The sequence below is a fragment of the Bombina bombina genome, chromosome 4, assembly GCF_027579735.1.
Source record: "Bombina bombina isolate aBomBom1 chromosome 4, aBomBom1.pri, whole genome shotgun sequence".
In the NCBI taxonomy this organism is placed as follows: Eukaryota; Metazoa; Chordata; class Amphibia; order Anura; family Bombinatoridae; genus Bombina; species Bombina bombina.
Genome location: NC_069502.1, coordinates 1,237,932,786 through 1,237,951,210, shown reverse-complemented (window position 1 = coordinate 1,237,951,210; position 18,425 = coordinate 1,237,932,786). Strand labels below are relative to the sequence as shown.

Genomic DNA, 18,425 nt, shown 5'->3' with positions numbered 1-18,425 from the left:
ACTACACTGAGTGGTTAGAAAGGGACATCCGTATACACTACACGAATGAGTGGTTAGAAAGGGACATCCGTATACACTACACTAATGAGTGGTTAGTAAGGGACATCCGTATACACTACACTAATGAGTGGTTAGTAAGGGACATCCGTATACACTACACGAATGAGTGGTTAGAAAGGGACATCCGTATACACTACACTAATGAGTGGTTAGAAAGGGACATCCGTATACACTACACTGAGTGGTTAGAAAGGGACATCCGTATACACTACACTAATGAGTGGTTAGAAAGGGACATCCGTATACACTACACTAATGAGTGGTTAGAAAGGGACATCCGTATATACTACACTAATGAGTGGTTAGAAAGGGACATCCGTATACACTACACTAATGAGTGGTTAGAAAGGGACATCCGTATACACTACACTAATGAGTGGTTAGAAAGGGACATCCGTATATACTACACTAATGAGTGGTTAGAAAGGGACATCCGTATATACTACACTAATGAGTGGTTAGAAAGGGACATCCGTATACACTACACTGAGTGGTTAGTAAGGGACATCCGTATACACTACACTAATGAGTGGTTAGAAAGGGACATCCGTATACACTACACTAATGAGTGGTTAGTAAGGGACATCCGTATACACTACACTAATGAGTGGTTAGTAAGGGACATCCGTATACACTACACTAATGAGTGGTTAGTAAGGGACATCCGTATACACTACACTAATGAGTGGTTAGAAAGGGACATCCGTATACACTACACTAATGAGTGGTTAGAAAGGGACATCCGTATACACTACACTAATGAGTGGTTAGTAAGGGACATCCGTATACACTACACTAATGAGTGGTTAGTAAGGGACATCCGTATACACTACACTAATGAGTGGTTAGAAAGGGACATCCGTATACACTACACTAATGAGTGGTTAGAAAGGGACATCCGTATACACTACACTAATGAGTGGTTAGAAAGGGACATCCGTATACACTACACTAATGAGTGGTTAGAAAGGGACATCCGTATACACTACACTAATGAGTGGTTAGTAAGGGACATCCGTATACACTACACTAATGAGTGGTTAGAAAGGGACATCCGTATACACTACACTAATGAGTGGTTAGAAAGGGACATCCCGTATACACTACACTAATGAGTGGTTAGTAAGGGACATCCGTATATACTACACTGAGTGGTTAGAAAGGGACATCCGTATACACTACACTAATGAGTGGTTAGAAAGGGACATCCCGTATACACTACACTAATGAGTGGTTAGTAAGGGACATCCGTATATACTACACTGAGTGGTTAGAAAGGGACATCCGTATACACTACACTAATGAGTGGTTAGTAAGGGACATCCGTATACACTACACTGAGTGGTTAGTAAGGGACATCCGTATACACTACACTGAGTGGTTAGAAAGGGACATCCGTATACACTACACTAATGAGTGGTTAGAAAGGGACATCCATATACACTACACTAATGAGTGGTTAGTAAGGGACATCCGTATACACTACACTAATGAGTGGTTAGAAAGGGACATCCGTATACACTACACTAATGGGTGGTTAGAAAGGGGCATCCCGTATACACTACACTAATGAGTGGTTAGAAAGGGACGTCCCGTATACACTACACTAATGAGTGGTTAGAAAGGGACATCTGTATACACTACACTAATGAGTGGTTAGTAAGGGACATCCGTATACACTACACTAATGAGTGGTTAGTAAGGGACATCCGTATACACTACACTAATGAGTGGTTAGTAAGGGACATCCGTATACACTACACTAATGAGTGGTTAGAAAGGGACATCCGTATATACTACACTAATGAGTGGTTAGAAAGGGACATCCGTATACACTACACTAATGAGTGGTTAGAAAGGGACATCCGTATACACTACACTAATGAGTGGTTAGAAAGGGACATCCGTATACACTACACTAATGAGTGGTTAGTAAGGGACATCCGTATACACTACACTGAGTGGTTAGAAAGGGACATCCGTATACACTACACTAATGAGTGGTTAGTAAGGGACATCCGTATACACTACTCTGAGTGGTTAGAAAGGGACATCCGTATACACTACACTAATGAGTGGTTAGAAAGGGACATCCGTATACACTACACTAATGAGTGGTTAGTAAGGGAGATCCGTATACACTACACTAATGAGTGGTTAGTAAGGGACATCCGTATACACTACACTAATGAGTGGTTAGAAAGGGACATCCGTATATACTACACTAATGAGTGGTTAGAAAGGGACATCCGTATACACTACACTAATGAGTGGTTAGAAAGGGACATCCGTATACACTACACTGAGTGGTTAGTAAGGGACATCCGTATATACTACACTAATGAGTGGTTAGAAAGGGACATCCGTATACACTACACTAATGAGTGGTTAGAAAGGGACATCCGTATACACTACACTAATGAGTGGTTAGAAAGGGACACCCGTATACACTACACTGAGTGGTTAGTAAGGGACATCCGTATATACTACACTAATGAGTGGTTAGAAAGGGACATCCGTATACACTACACTGAGTGGTTAGTAAGGGACATCCGTATATACTACACTAATGAGTGGTTAGAAAGGGACATCCGTATATACTACACTAATGAGTGGTTAGAAAGGGACATCCGTATACACTACACTAATGAGTGGTTAGAAAGGGACATCCGTATACACTACACTAATGAGTGGTTAGTAAGGGACATCCGTATACACTACACTAATGAGTGGTTAGAAAGGGACATCCGGTATACACTACACTAATGAGTGGTTAGTAAGGGACATCCGTATACACTACACTAATGAGTGGTTAGAAAGGGACATCCGTATACACTACACTAATGAGTGGTTAGTAAGGGACATCCGTATACACTACACTAATGAGTGGTTAGAAAGGGACATCCGTATACACTACACTGAGTGGTTAGAAAGGGACATCTGTATACACTACACTAATGAGTGGTTAGTAAGGGACATCCGTATACACTACACTAATGAGTGGTTAGTAAGGGACATCCGTATACACTACACTAATGAGTGGTTAGAAAGGGACATCCGTATACAATACACTGAGTGGTTAGTAAGGGACATCCGTATACACTACACTAATGAGTGGTTAGTAAGGGACATCCGTATACACTATACTAATGAGTGGTTAGTAAGGGACATCCGTATACACTACACTAATGAGTGGTTAGAAAGGGACATCCGTATACACTACACTAATGAGTGGTTAGTAAGGGACATCCGTATACACTACACTAATGAGTGGTTAGTAAGGGACATCCGTATACACTACACTAATGAGTGGTTAGTAAGGGACATCCGTATACACTACACTAATGAGTGGTTAGTAAGGGACATCCGTATACACTACACTAATGAGTGGTTAGTAAGGGACATCCGTATACACTACACTAATGAGTGGTTAGTAAGGGCCATCCGTATACACTACACTAATGAGTGGTTAGTAAGGGCCATCCGTATACACTATACTAATGAGTGGTTAGTAAGGGACATCCGTATACACTACACTAATGAGTGGTTAGAAAGGGACATCCGTATACACTACACTAATGAGTGGTTAGTAAGGGACATCCGTATACACTACACTAATGAGTGGTTAGAAAGGGACATCCGTATACACTACACTAATGAGTGGTTAGTAAGGGACATCCGTATATACTACACTAATGAGTGGTTAGAAAGGGACATCCGTATACACTACACTGAGTGGTTAGTAAGGGACATCCGTATACACTACACTAATGAGTGGTTAGAAAGGGACATCCCGTATACATTGCGTCTCACTCTTGGTTTGTTGTGTGCAGGTTGCCTTTCTGAACAGTGGGATAAGAAGGGAGACACCGCTCCATCACAAGGAAATAAAAAACAGAAGAAGGAAGGAGAGAAGAAGAGGAACAGAAGCAAAAAAGAAACCTTGGTGACTGACAAAGAGAATAGCCATAAAGATAATGACAAAAGACACCAAGGCACAACTGACACACAGACCGATAAAGCCAGAGAGGAGCTCTAGCAATGCTCTAACTCACATGAGTGCTTCTCCTCCCTTTTTATTTCCCATGTGTCTCGCTATGGTGTCCTAGCCACAATGATTCTGTCACTATCGGTCAGCTGCTCCAGTAACTCGAGAGATAATGACGTCCTGGCAGGTCTGCTCTCCTTGGACCATGTTTATACACCATTATTATCTCTTGGTTATGTTGGCCAAACATTTTGCAGATCCCTGTTACTTTGGCATCTTGTGCTGCCGCAGCCATCATCATACTGGAACTTTGCACACCTTTGTTTTATTTTCATAGAACCAGCACTGTGTGTCTGGGATTTTGCTCTCTAGGATCATCCTATGTGTCTGGGTGATTGATCTATAGGGTCCTCATGTGTCTGTCTGGGTTATTTGTCTTTATGATCTCCCACTGAAGTATGTTAGACGAGTGTTTCTTAACCATAATCCTTAGGTAAGGTATTAAGGATACCAGTGTTCTGAGCACGGTCAGTCAGTGATTGAGCCACTTATTAACTTACCTGCTTTGTGCTCAGACTCGGATATCCCTAAACTCCTGTGGTTGTTGGGCACTGAGATCCAGAGCTCAGAGACTGTGGGTAAAGTATTTTTTGTGGATTTTACTGTTGCGCTATTTTTATACTCCTATAATGAGCAGGGCTTGGAGAAGAGGACTGAACATTTCATAATAGTTTCTCTATGTAACATTTTGCCTATGCTGGCCTCGTCATCAGCTTTTTAGCCCTTATGTGTGTGTCGCCGCCTCCCCACTGATAAATATATTTATCCTTCCCTGCTACCTGCTTTTCTCTTATACTTTGATCCCTCTATAATACTTTTGATGCCTTCCTTGTCTGACTCGCTTAGCTGTATCTCACCCTACACTGCTGCTCATTGGTGTGGCTTGTGTGCAGCACTTCATGTTTTTGCCATGGGATCCTATCTGTGTCATTTGTATATTTGTCCTAGCTTGCCTGCTCATGCTCTATTTTGTAATGAAGGATAAATAAAATTATTTAAATGAAATATGGGTGTCCGCTGCAAACTCTTGTTAATTGAGTGCATTTCTGTTTAGCTGATGAGAGTCCATAGCTTCATAATGTGGGATATATGTCAGCCTATCAGGAGGAGGTCAAGAACCCTCAATGAGCTTTAGTTCCTCCCACTTCCCTTCCCTCTCCAGTTTGTTCTTAGCCTCCAAGGAGAGAGGTTGAAGATTTCAGAGGTGCTCTACTATAAAGAGTTTTTTTCTTTTTTCATATAAGTTTGTGGGTTTACACCTGACTTAGGACCCAGTATCCCTAGGCAACTTCAAAGTAAGGGTAAGTATTACCTCTGTTATGTTCTTTCCACTACCCTATTGGATAATCTTATCAGCCTTAACTGCTCTCAGACGTCGGAGGGACCTGTCCCTAGCTTCACCCTGAGGGGTTACAGGTATATCCGCAGTATCCTCTGCAGTATATTTACCTGCACTGGATGGGCTCTAAAGTTAATCAGCAATTTGTGAGAAAGAAAAGCATGCTGGTAAAACACAGTGAATGGGGGCTTCAGTCCAGGTAAGTGACTCAGGCACTTCACTGCCTGTGAGCTATCCAATAGTTCTCTCCTTACAGGTACTACTTGGATAGGGGTCTGAGGAGCTTTACCTATGTGTTTAACAAAGGAATTTGGGGGAGTGAGGCACAGGATAGTACAGACTTAGATTATCTCTGCAGAGACTGTTTCCTTCTTAATATGGTAAGAGTCCACAGCTGCATTCCTTACTTGTGGGTAATACTGAACCTGGCCACCAGGAGAAGGCAAAGACACCCCAGCCAAAGGCTTAAATACCTCCCCCACTTCCTCATAAACCCAGTCATTCTTTGCCTTTTGTCACAGGAGGTTGCAGAGAAGTGTTAGAAGATTTCAGTGTAGTCTCTTATAGAGGGTAGTACTCTTCGAGATGGGACTGGAGTATTAAGTAGTCCTGTCAGCCTCTCAGCGAGAGCATGGGTGAAAGTTAGAGTCCAGAGATGCAGGGAGAGTCTTTCTGCGAAACCATCTCAACTCATATTAACAGCTCCATAAGCAATCGGCATTGACGTGTTTCGCTGGCTGCTTTCTAAACTCAAGTCCATGTCATAAGCAATGCTACTATCTGTCTGTCAGGATTTGTATAGGATAGGAACACAACTGTAGAATTGTTTGGTTTGTTTCACTAGAACCACAGAATACCAAATGGATGTTGGAATTCAGGAATTGGTTGAGAGTGATTTTAGTAGGAATTGGAGTTATCAACTACAAATAAGATTTTCTGTGGTAGTTTTCCTGAAAGGAAGTTCTCATAAAATATGGTACAGGAATTATTAGTATTATGCAGTTTGCTTACAGTTGTTTCTTGAAGTGTATGGCCCTTTAAGATGAGTTTCAGGTATGTTACTCATAGAGCGGAACACGGATCTGTGTCTGAATATACTCAATTTCAGCACTCACTGATTAGGAAGAAACGTAATGTAAACGCTATGATCAAGCTGAAAAGACAATCAGTTGCTAAGTTGTCCAGGCAGCCCGTATCCGACTGAAAGTACGGCTTCAGAGAGCCAGTGTGGACTGAAAGAACAGCTGTTGTTTGTATTGGGTAAGCGCTGCAGTCATGTGACCTGTTTCAAGCAGCTCCGAAATTCAGCTTTAATGAGGAGGCTGAGAGGTTATGAAGACTGCTGTATTTTCCTTCTCTACAAGTACTATTTTGATTACGCTGTCCTTAGCTGGTATAGCTGAGCGCTGTGCTTAAGTTTTATCCAAGCTGTATTTAGGTAAATGCTAAGTTGCAGGGACCATAGAGGTTAAAAGGTGCAGTCCGGAAGTTCTATGCTCAGCTGTATACTTTTTACAGCTTGAAGTTCGTAATAAACTGTATTAATGTAGAGGAGGTCCTTGATAGCATATGTACAGATGAAATCCTCTTATTATAAATTACTTCAGCAGTTGTAATCCAAGTTTTGAGTAGAGATTGCACTGAACGTGCTGAGGCTAAGCTTCTGTCAGGTTACCAAACAAATTACTAAGCACTTTTTTGCACCTGAATGAGTAAAGTATTATAAATGTAAAGATGGAGGGGCCAGAAGGAATCATGACATGACCCCCCAGTCAAGCAAGCTGTACTACAGCTTAAGACCTGGGACGATCAGGGTAACGGTGATGATAATTAGCAACTAATCTGGGTGCATGAATATTAGTTGAGGGTTCCCAGGAATCGTCTTGACTAGTATAACCTTTCAAGCGCACTAAATACTGTAGCTGGTGTCTATGATATCTGGAATCCAACAACCGCTGCACTTCGTATTCCTCAGAAAGATCAGGGATTGCAGAAGGGGGTTCTACTCCATTAGGGTCCCTCATCTCCCTTGCTGGTTTCAGTAGAGAAACATGGAAAGTGGGGTGGATGCGTAAAGTGGAAGGCAAGTCCAAGGTGACTGCGTTTTCATTTACAATTTTTTACTTGGTATGTGTAGTCTGATATTTTTGGTGGACAGCCAGACCTTATCCCCCGGCTGAGTATTTAGGAGTTTCTCGTCTTAGGTCATAAAACCTCTTTTAGTATGTTTGTGCTTCACTGGTGTTGTTTCTTAGGTTCTTAAAAGTTTCTAACAACGGGTTGGTTAACGTATCGACATGGGAAGAAGAAACAACTCCGGAAGCAAATGATATCGATGGGTGATACCCATAATTTGCATAGAACGGTGTCAACTGAGTAGTGGAATTAACAGAGTCATTATAGGCAAACTCAGCCATGGGTAAATACTTTACCCAATCAGATTGATGTTGTGAGCAATAACATCGGAGATACTGCTCCAACCACTGGTTTAGTTGCTCCACTTGTCTGTTGGTTTGTGGATGAAACGACGTCGAGAAGCGATGTTCAATCTTTAGAATCTCACAGAGCTGTCTCCAGAAACTAGAGGTAAACTGGGTACCTCTGTCGGATATTAAAACAGGGGGTAGTCCATGGAGTCTGACTATGTGCTTTAGGAACAACTCTGCTGTCTCGGTTGAGGTTGGGACCTTATGATGTGGGATGAAATGAGCCATCTTTGTCAAGTGGTCTACTACAACTAAGACCGTAGTTTGGTTCTGTGATGCTGGAAGGTCAACTATGAAGTCCAAGCCTACTTGGTGCCATGGTCTCTCAGGTATGTATAGTGGCATTAGAAACCCATATGGCTGTAGGTGTTCTGATTTACAGGTAGTACAGATGGTGCAAGTAACATCTTGAGATTCGTTCCCATGTACGTTTAACTCATTGATGACCTGATAATGGAGAATCATGGTAGAGATGTAGGATCTGTGGTCTAAGAGAACAAGGTATATATATCCTATTGTTATAGTAGTAAAGACCGTCATGTTTTTGGATTACAACCTTGTATGGTATGTCAGTATCTTGTTGCAATGATCTGAGTACCTCTTGAGTTAAGTCAGTGGTTACTCCCAGAAATCGTTTAGAAGGTATGATAGCCTGTTTAGACACTGGATAAATGGGTATAGGGTCCTTACGAGAAAGGGCATCTGCCTTACCATTCTTGTTGGTGGGTCTGTAGATGATGTTGAAGTTAAACCTCGAGAAGAATAGACTCCACCTCACCTGTCTGGCGGATAAGGTTTTATTATTTTGAATGGACTCCAGGTTTTTGTGATCGGTATAGACAGTTATAGGGAGAACAGTCCCCTCCAGCAGATGTCTCCAGAGAACGTTTTATAGCCAAAAGTTCTTTATCGCCAATAGGATAATTCCTTTCAGCAGGTGAGAGAATCTTAGACAAGAAAACAACTGGGTGGAGTGGAGTAGCTGGAGTTAAACATTGTGACAAAACAGCAACTATGGCATAATCTGAAGAGTCAACCTACAATACGTATTGTAGGGCAGGATCAGGGAAGTGAAGTATAGGAGCGGTTGTAAAACGGGTTTTTAATTCTTGAAAGACTTTATCTGTAAGCTCAGTCCAACGGAACGAAACAGAACCAGTGAGAGTGGTAAGAGGTTTTACTACCTTAGAGAAATCCTTTATGAATTTGCAGTAGTAATTTGCAAACCCGAGGAAGCGTTGAAGTTCCTTTTTATTTGAGGGTTGTTTCCATTCGACGATAGCTTGTACCTTAGTGTCTTGCATTCTTATACCAGCTGGGCTGATATGGTAGCCTAAAAAGGATATATTATCACTGTGGAATACACACTTTTCCGGTTTAGCATATAGGTGATGGGTGCGGAGTCTAGAGAGTATGGATCTGACATGATGAATATGTTCTGGTAGATTCTTGGAGTAAATCAGGATGTCATAGAGGTAAATGACTAGGCAGAGGTCCAGAAGATCAAGACGTCATTGTTGAAATATTGAAAGGTTTCAGGGGCATTGCAAAGCCCGAAAGGCATCACCAGGTATTTGTACAATCCATATCTTGTGTGGAAAGCGGTAAGCCACTCATCTCCTTTGCGTATTCTGACTAAATTGTATGCTCCTCTTAGATAAAGTTTGGTAAACACCTTTGCGTCTTGGAGTCTTTCTATTAGTTTGGGGATAAGTGGAAGTGGGTATCTTTTTTTTTTTTTTTTTTTTTTATTGTTTTCTTATTCAGTTCTCTGTAGCCGATGATAGGTCTGAGAGTTGAGTCCTTGTTCCTAACAAAGAACATACCTGCTCCTGCTGGCGAAGTGGACAGTCTAATGAATCCCTTTCGCAGATTCTCATCAAGATATGACTTAAGATGTTGCAGTTCCGGTTGACTCAGAGGGTAGAGATGTCCGAAAAGGTACTACAGCCCCTGGTTGTAGGTCAATGGGACAGTCGTATTTGCGATGTGGAGGTAAAGTTTCTGCCTCTTTCTTACTGAACACTGGAAACGTCTGTGTATTCTTCAGGTAGAATAAACTCAGCATCGCTTAGTTGTAGTATATGTTTTTGTGGATAACAAGATTCCTTGCAATAAGGGGACTGGAAGTCTACAGATAAGGTTTTCCAGTCAATCAACGGTTGATGGAGTTGAAGCCAGCTAAGGCCTAAAACTATGGGAAAGAGAGGAGAGGGCAGAACATCAAATTCAATAAATTTTGTATGACCACTAGATGTTAGTACTTTCAATGGTAGTGTCTGATGTGTAATCGGACCTGTCTGAATGGTGGAGCCGTCAATAAGACTAATGGACACTGCTTGTTGCTTACACACCAAAGGAATTTTATTGTTAATTTCAACATCTTTATCTATATAGTTGCCATATGCACCAGAGTCCACTATGGCGTCAGTCTCCACTCTGCCTCGATGCCACTGTAAAGTCAAAGAAAGGTGACAATGAGTGTGTGTACCATTTACATGGTAAGTCATATGAATGTGTGTACACTTACTGTTTTTATTTTTTAGAAGGATAGGACACTCCTTCACTGTATGCTTTGGGTCTGCACAGTACATGCACAGTACTTGTTGTCTCCTGCGAGACCGTTCTTCCGATGTCAGAGGTCCACGTGTTACTCCTATCTCCATAGGTTCTGGAGAATTCCTGGGAGGTATACAGGTACGAGTTGAAGTGGAAGATCTATAGTTGAATTAATGGGAACTACGTTCTGACCTTCTCTCCCGAAGTCTTCGGTCTATCTGAATGACTAGTCTCATGAGAGCTTCCAATGTCTCTGGAAGGTTGATCAGCGCTAGTTCGTCCTTGATAGAATCAGACAGTCCGATTCTGAACTGATTTTTAAGGGCTATAGCGTTCCACAGAGAGTCAGTGGAACACTGTTTGAACTCTGTAATATAATCCTCGACAGGGCGGCGCCCTTGTCTGAGGTTTCTCATGTTGCTTTCTGCAGTTAGCTGTAAATTGGTATCTTGGTAGAGTTCGTCCATAGTGGTAATGAATTGGTCTAAGGACCTTAACTTTGGATCGTTATTTTCGTAGAGAGTATCTACCCATACTCTGGGTTCTCCTCTTAGAAAAGAGATCATTGTTAAGACTTTGGTCTTATCTGTACTATATGTTTTAGGTTTCAATTGAAATAAGAGTCTACAGGAATTTTTGAAATGTCTGTACATCTTGCGGTTACCAGAAAAAGTCTCAGGTACCGATACCTGAGTTTCTGGGTCCTCTGTATGCAAGCTTTTCTTAGTCATGGTATCCTTGATAATGTCGCGTAAGGTTTGGTTCTCCACTTGGAGTTCCCTAAGGCCTTGCCCTAATTGATCTACACGCTGTGAGAGGTTGTAGACAACTTGGGGTAAATCTACTGGTTCCATAGCAGCAGCTTAGTAATATGTCAGGATTTGTATAGGATAGGAACACAACTGTAGATTTATGTTTGGTTTGTTTCACTAGAACCACAGAATACCAAATGGATGTTGGAATTCAGGAATTGGTTGAGAGTGATTTTAGTAGGAATTGGAGTTATCAACTACAAATCAGATTTTCTGTGGTACAGGAATTATTAGTATTATGCAGTTTGCTTACAGTTGTTTCTTGAAGTGTATGGCCCTTTAAGATGAGTTTCAGGTATGTTACTCATAGAGCGGAACACGGATCTGTGTCTGAATATACTCCTCAATTTCAGCACTCACTGATTAGGAAGAAATGTAATGTAAACGCTATGATCAAGCTGAAAAGACAATCAGTTGCTAAGTTGTCCCGGCAGCCCATATCCGACTGAACGTACGGCTTCAGAGAGCCAGTGTGGACTGAAAGGACATCTGTTGTTTGTATCGGGTAAGCGCTGCGGTCATGTGACCTGGTTCAAGCAGCTCCGAAATTCAGCGTTAATGAGGAGGCTGAGAGGTTATGAAGACGGCTGTATTTCTTTCATGTAATTGGCAAGAGTCCATGAGCTAGTGACATATGGGATATACAATCCTACCAGGAGGGGCAAAGTTTCCCAAACCTCAAAATGCCTATAAATACACCCCTCACCACACCCACAATTCAGTTTTACAAACTTTGCCTCCTATGGAGGTGGTGAAGTAAGTTTGTGCTAAGATTTCTACGTTGATATGCGCTTCTCAGCATTGTTGAAGCCCGATTCCTCTCATAGTACAGCGAATGTCAGAGGGACGTGAAGGGAGTATCACTTATTGAATACGATGATTTCCCTAACGGGGGTCTATTTCATGGGTTCTCTGTTATCGGTCGTAGAGATTCATCTCCTACCTCCCTTTTCAGATCGACGATATACTCTCAAATTACCATTACCTCTACTGATAACTGTTTCTGTACTGGTTTGGCTATCTGCTATATGTGGATGGGTGTCTTTTGATAAGTATGTTTTTTATTACTTAAGGCACCTCAGCTATGGTTTGGCACTTTATGCATTTATATAAAGTTCTAAATATATGTATTGTACTTATATTTGCCATGAGTCAGGTTCATGTATTTCCTTCTGCAGACTGTCAGTTTCATATTTGGGGAATATAAACATCTTTTAAAAATGAAATTTATTTCTTACCTGGGGTTTAGTCTTTTTTTCAATTGACTACTTCTTACAAATTGCGGGCGGTATTAGGCCCGCGGGTGCGACAAATGCTAAACTTTATTGCATCATTTTTTGGCGCAAATTTTTTTTTGGGCGCGAAAAGGTACGTCTATGACACAAGTTCGTCATTTCCGGCGTCATACTTGACACCGAGACCTTTCACACGGTTGCGTCATTAGTGACGCAAGTGTGTCATTTCCGGTTATTTTTTGGCGCCAAAAAAGTTTAGTTACGTTGTGCGTCATTTTTTGGCGCCAAACTTTTTCATTATTTCAATACCCCATTGATGTTTGCCTCTTGATTTTTTTTTTCTCTATCAGAGGACTATGCTATTTGCATTTTTTCCCATTCCTGAAACTGTCATATAAGGAAATAGATAATTTTGCTTTATATGTTGTTTTTTCTCTTACATTTTGCAAGATGTCTCAATCTGACCCTGCCTCAGAAGCTTCTGCTGGAACATTGCTGCCTGACATCGGTTCTACAAAAGCTAAGTGCATTTGTTGTAAAGTTGTAGAAATTATGGCGCCGAATGTCATTTGTAATAGTTGTTTTGATAAACTTTTACATTCAGATAATGTGTCCATCAGTAATAGTACATTGCCAGTTGCAGTTTCTTCAACTTCTAATGTGCATAATATACCTGTAAATTTTTAAAGAATTTGTTTCTGATTCTATTCTGAAGGCTTTGTCTGCATTTCCACCTTCAAATAAACGTAAAAGGTCTTTTAAAACTTCTCATTTAGTTGATGAAATTTCAAATGACCAACAATATGATAATTTATCCTTTTTTGATGAGGATCTATCTGATTCAGAAGATCCTCCTCAGACATTGACACTGACAAATCTACTTATTTATTTAAAATTGAGTATATGCGTTCTTTATTAAGAAGTGTTAATTACTTTGGATTGCTGAGGTAACCAGTCCTACTGACATTCAGTCTAATAAACGTTTAAATGCTGTTTTTAAACCTCCTGTGGTTTTTCCTATTCCTGAGGCTATTTCTGATATGATTCTAAGGAATGGAATAAGCCAGGTACTTCTTTTATTCCTTTTTTAAGGTTTAAAATATTGTATCCTTTGCCAGCAAAATTTATAGAGTTTTGGGAAAAGATCCCCAAAATTGATGGGGCTATTTCTACTCTTGCTAAACGTACTACTATTCCTATGATAGATAGTACTTCCTTTAAGGATCCTTTAGATAGAAAGCTTGAATCTTATCTAAAGAAGGCCTATTTATATTCAGGTCATCTTCTCAGACCTGCAATTTCTTTGGCTGATGTTGCGGCTGCATCAACTTTCTGGTTGGAGAATTTAGCGCAACAAGAATTGGATTCTGACGTATCTAGCATTATTTGCTTACTGCAACATGCTAATCATTTTATTTGTGATGTTAGATCCATGTCTTTAGCTATATTAGCTAGAAGAGCTTTGTGGCTTAAATCTTGGAATGCTGATATGACATCTAAATTTAGATTACTATCTCTTTCTTTCCAAGGTAATAATTTATTTAGTTCTCAGTTGGATTCTATTATTTCAACTGTTACTGGAGGAAAAGGAGTTTTTCTGCCTCAGGATAAAAAACCTAAGGGTAAATCTAAGGCTTCTAACCGTTTTCGTTCCTTTTGTCAGAATAGGGAATGAAAACTCTATCCTCCCCCCAAGGAATCTGCCTCCAATTGGAAACCTTCCTCAAATTGGAATAAATCCAAGCCTTTTAGGAAACCAAAGTCAGCCCCTAAGTCTGCATTAAGGTGCGGCCCTCATTCCAGCTCAGCTGGTAGGGGGCAGATTAAGGTTTTTCAAGGATATTTGGATAAAATCTGTTCAAAATCAATGGATTCAGAGCATTGTCTCTCAAGGGTATTGAATAGGATTCAGAGTAAGACCTCCTGTGAAGATTTTTTCTCTCACGTATCCCAGTAAAATCCAGTAAAAGCTCAGGCTTTCCTGAAGTGTGTTTCAGACCTGGAGTCTTCAGGGGTAATCATGCCAGTTCCTCTTCTGGAACAAGGTTTGGGGTTTTATTCAAATCTATTCATTGTCCCAAAGAAGGAAAATTTATTCTGCCTTTTGTTCAGCGAGGACATTATATGTCTACAATGAACTTGCAGGATGCATACCTTCATATTCCGATTCATCCAGAACATTTTCAGTTTCTGAGATTCTCTTTTCTAGACAAGCATTACCAATTTGTTGCTCTTCCATTTGGCCTAGCAACCGCTCCAAGAATCTTTTCAAAGATTCTGGGTGTCCTACTCTCTGTAATTAGAGAACAGGGTTGTTACTGTACCAACAGGATACCAAGGGTTAATACCAGGTGAACGATGTCCTGAAGATGGGATCAGCAACTCACAACCCAGCCAGTTCCCCCCTCAAACATGAGACCAGGCTCCACATTGAAGGTAAAAACAGAATGCACTTTATTGAAGGCTTTATGCCCAGTATTTATACAGGTCTGACCCCAGATGGGGGGTTGAAAGAATATTGTACATTAGATAGAGGGAAAACGCCCTTTGACATGATACAATAGAATTACATTACTTAAGCAGATAAACAATTTAGTCTTTCTTATCACATGGGCGTCTGCTCTCTGGATGTGATTAAACAATGTGAATGTTTATCACTAAACTTAATTACAGTACACAATAGCTGAGGCTAGCAACCTTGTCTTTAGAAAATAGCTTCTTAAAGCTGAACAAAGTTAACTCTTTCAGTACTGACAGAAGGGTCTGTCACATAGCTCCCCCCTTGTGGAACACTCCGGCAGACCCGGCTTGACCCTTTGGCAGTTCAACCTGGGGATGACCGGACTAGGAGGTGGTAGGCATGTCAATTTGCCGGGACAATCCATCTGTATTCCCGTTATGAGAGAGAATTCCTGCCCTTATAAATAAGGGTTCAACCTCTTCAGTGCCCAGACTAGGGCTAAACAGTCCTTCAAAATCTCATCGGCTTCTTTACGTGGTTTTTGTACCTGCTCTTTATAGGTATCCACAATCCCTTCATACTGATATAGGGTGCCCTTGAGTTGCTGCACCTCACTATGAGCCAGCGTCAGCTTCTCCAGTGTCGCTAAGTTTGTCGTTAATGTTTCATGTTCCACTCTCAAGCTGGTGTTTTCTGCAGTCTGTCGGTGCAGCTTGTCTAGCAGAGATTCCCGTTCTAAACGCGCTTTTTCCTCTGCGCTCCTCTTCTCTCCCGCTAGCACTGTTACGTGATTGTTTAACGTGACCATTTCATCCTCTGCTTGACTCTTCTCCTTCATCAGCGCATTGTAACGGGACTTCCATGTATCAATAGCTGATAGAGATTTAATGAGCTCAGCGTCCTGGGGCTCAGCAGCAGGTGGGTCAGTCTCTGCGGCACAGATCTGGGCACGGGTAGTCACAGGGTTAACATCGGTGGGACCCATGGGAGCGTAGGCAGAAACAAGGTGGGCCAAGTCATTTCCAAGGAGAACATCAGCTGGTAAGTCCTTCATGACCCCCACATTCACATGTCTAGAGCCCACTCCCCAATTCAAATGTACCCGGGCAACAGGTAGGCGGAACACAGCGCCCCCTGCTACCCTCACAGCCACAGTGTCTCTGGTGTGCTGGTTCTCAGACACCAAGTTCTTTTGGAGCAAGGTCATGGTAGCACCAGTATCCCGTAAACCACTAACCTCCTTCCCATTCACTTTAACCAGTTGCCGGTTATTCCAGTGGGCAGCTTGCACAAGGTCTGCTTAATGTAGGATGCACCATCATTTTTCCACCTCTACGCAGTGGGCCGCAGGCTGAGGGTTACGTGGGATTCCGCCGGCGGGTCTTCTCCAGGACTGTGCTTGGTTCGCTGCATTTAGGGGACACTCTGGTCTTTTGTGCCCAAGTTGCTTACATCCAAAGCACCTAATAGGCTGTGAGTAGCCCCGTGAATTGAACCGGGCTCTCTGAGGGTAGTTCGTGGCGGAAGGCGGTGTGGTATAGCGGTGCGCCGGGGGTTGGTAACTGGCAGCTGCTGGGGTGACTGGGGGTCTGTACTCCACTCTAGCAGGGAGCTTAGTGGTAGCAGTGTCCAGTTTGCAGGCATCCGTATACTCATCTGCCAGGCGAGCAGCTTCATGCAGGGTGGAGGGTTTACGGTCCCGAACCCACTCTCTAACTCCTGCTGATAACTTGTCAAAGCAATGTTCCAACAGGAATAGCTGCAGCACCTCTTCCCCAGACACGGCTTGGCACCCCGCCATCCAGTGAGATGCTGTGTGGTGCACCTTACATGCCCACTCGACGTAGGAATCACCAGCTAATTTAATAGTGTCTCTGAACCGCCTCCGGTGTAACCGCATACCTGAAGAGCAGAGCCTCTTTTACAGTATTATAATCCCCGACTTCCTCATCTGGAATGGCCCGAAAAGCCTCGATGGCCCTGCCGGATAATTTTCCGGATAATATCATGACCCAGTCCTCTGTGGGTACCTTGTGTAGTGCACATTGCCTCTCAAAATCCGCAAGGTACCCATCAATCTCTCCTGTTTCCAGGAAGTTTTTAAAAGCTGCAAAATTTACTTTTCTCTTTTCCGCTGGGGCTGCTGCAGCGCTGCTTTGTCGAAGTAGGTTGGCCTCCACAGCTGCTATGACCAGGTCGATAATTTCGGCAGATGGGTTGGGGCCATAATGTGCCAGTCTTATTTTAACCGCCCGATCAAAGCTTTCTTCTTTGGGGGTTCTGTCTGATATGCTGGGCCCATTGGTTCCTTCGGTCCCTGGTACTCCTTCCATCTTGGTCAGTATTGTAATAATCCCCCTCTTCCTGAGGTTACTGGCTTGTGTAGTTGCTCTTCTGGGCGATGAGGATCATCCCGTCGCTTGCCACCAATGTTACGGTACCAACAGGATACCAAGGGTTAATACCAGGTGAACGATGTCCTGAAGATGGGATCAGCAACTAACAACCCAGCCAGTTCCCCCCTCAAACATGAGACCAGGCTCCACATTGAAGGTAAAAACAGAATGCACTTTATTGAAGGCTATATGCCCAGTATTTATGCAGGTCTGACCCCAGATGGGGGGGTTGAAAGAATATTGTACATTAGATAGAGGGAAAACGCCCTTTGACATGATACAATAGAATTACATTACTTAAGCAGATAAACAATTTAGTCTTTCTTATCACTTGGGCGTCTGCTCTCTGGATGTGATTAAACAATATGAATGTTTATCACTAAACTTAATTACAGTACACAATAGCTGAGGCTAGCAACCTTGTCTTTAGATAATAGCTTCTTAAAGCTGAACAAAGTTAACTCTTTCAGTACTGACAGAAGGGTCTGTCACAAGGGTATTGCGGTGTTTCCTTATTTGGACGATATTTTGGTACTAGCTCAATCTTTACGTACTGCAGAATCTCACACAAATCAACTAGAATTGGTTCTTCGGATACATGGTTGGAGGATCGATTTACCAAAAAGTTTCTTGATTCCTCAGACAAAGGTCACCTTTTTAGGCTTCCAGATAGATTCAGTGTCCATGACTCTGTCTCTAACAGACAAGAGACGTTTAAAATTGGTTGCAGCCTGCCGGCACCTTCAGTCTCAGTCATTCCCTTCAGTGGCTATGTGCATGGAAGTTTTAGGTCTCATGACTGCAGCATCGGACGCGATCCCCTTTGCTCATTTTCACATGAGACCTCTTCAGCTTTGTATGCTGAATCAATGGTGCAGGGATTATACACAGATATCTCAATTTAATATCCTTAAATCCCAATGTACGACACTCTCTGACATGGTGGATAGATCACCATCATTTAGTTCAAGGGGCTTCTTTTGTTTGGCCAACCTGGACTGTGATCACAACAGATGCAAGTTTTTCAGG

General features: G+C 42.1%; 1 protein-coding gene across 1 annotated transcript in view; it reads left to right on the top strand.

Annotated features, from left to right (window-relative positions):
* The window catches only part of CNPY3 (canopy FGF signaling regulator 3), a 329,077-nt gene extending 323,964 nt beyond the window's left edge, over positions 1 to 5,113 (top strand). Inside the window, exon 7 of the mRNA XM_053712797.1 lies at positions 3,894 to 5,113. Coding sequence (XP_053568772.1) covers positions 3,894 to 4,099 — 206 coding nt within the window. The 3' untranslated portion in view covers positions 4,100 to 5,113. The remainder of the gene's footprint in view (positions 1 to 3,893) is intronic.
* The last annotated feature ends 13,312 nt before the right edge of the window (positions 5,114 to 18,425 follow it).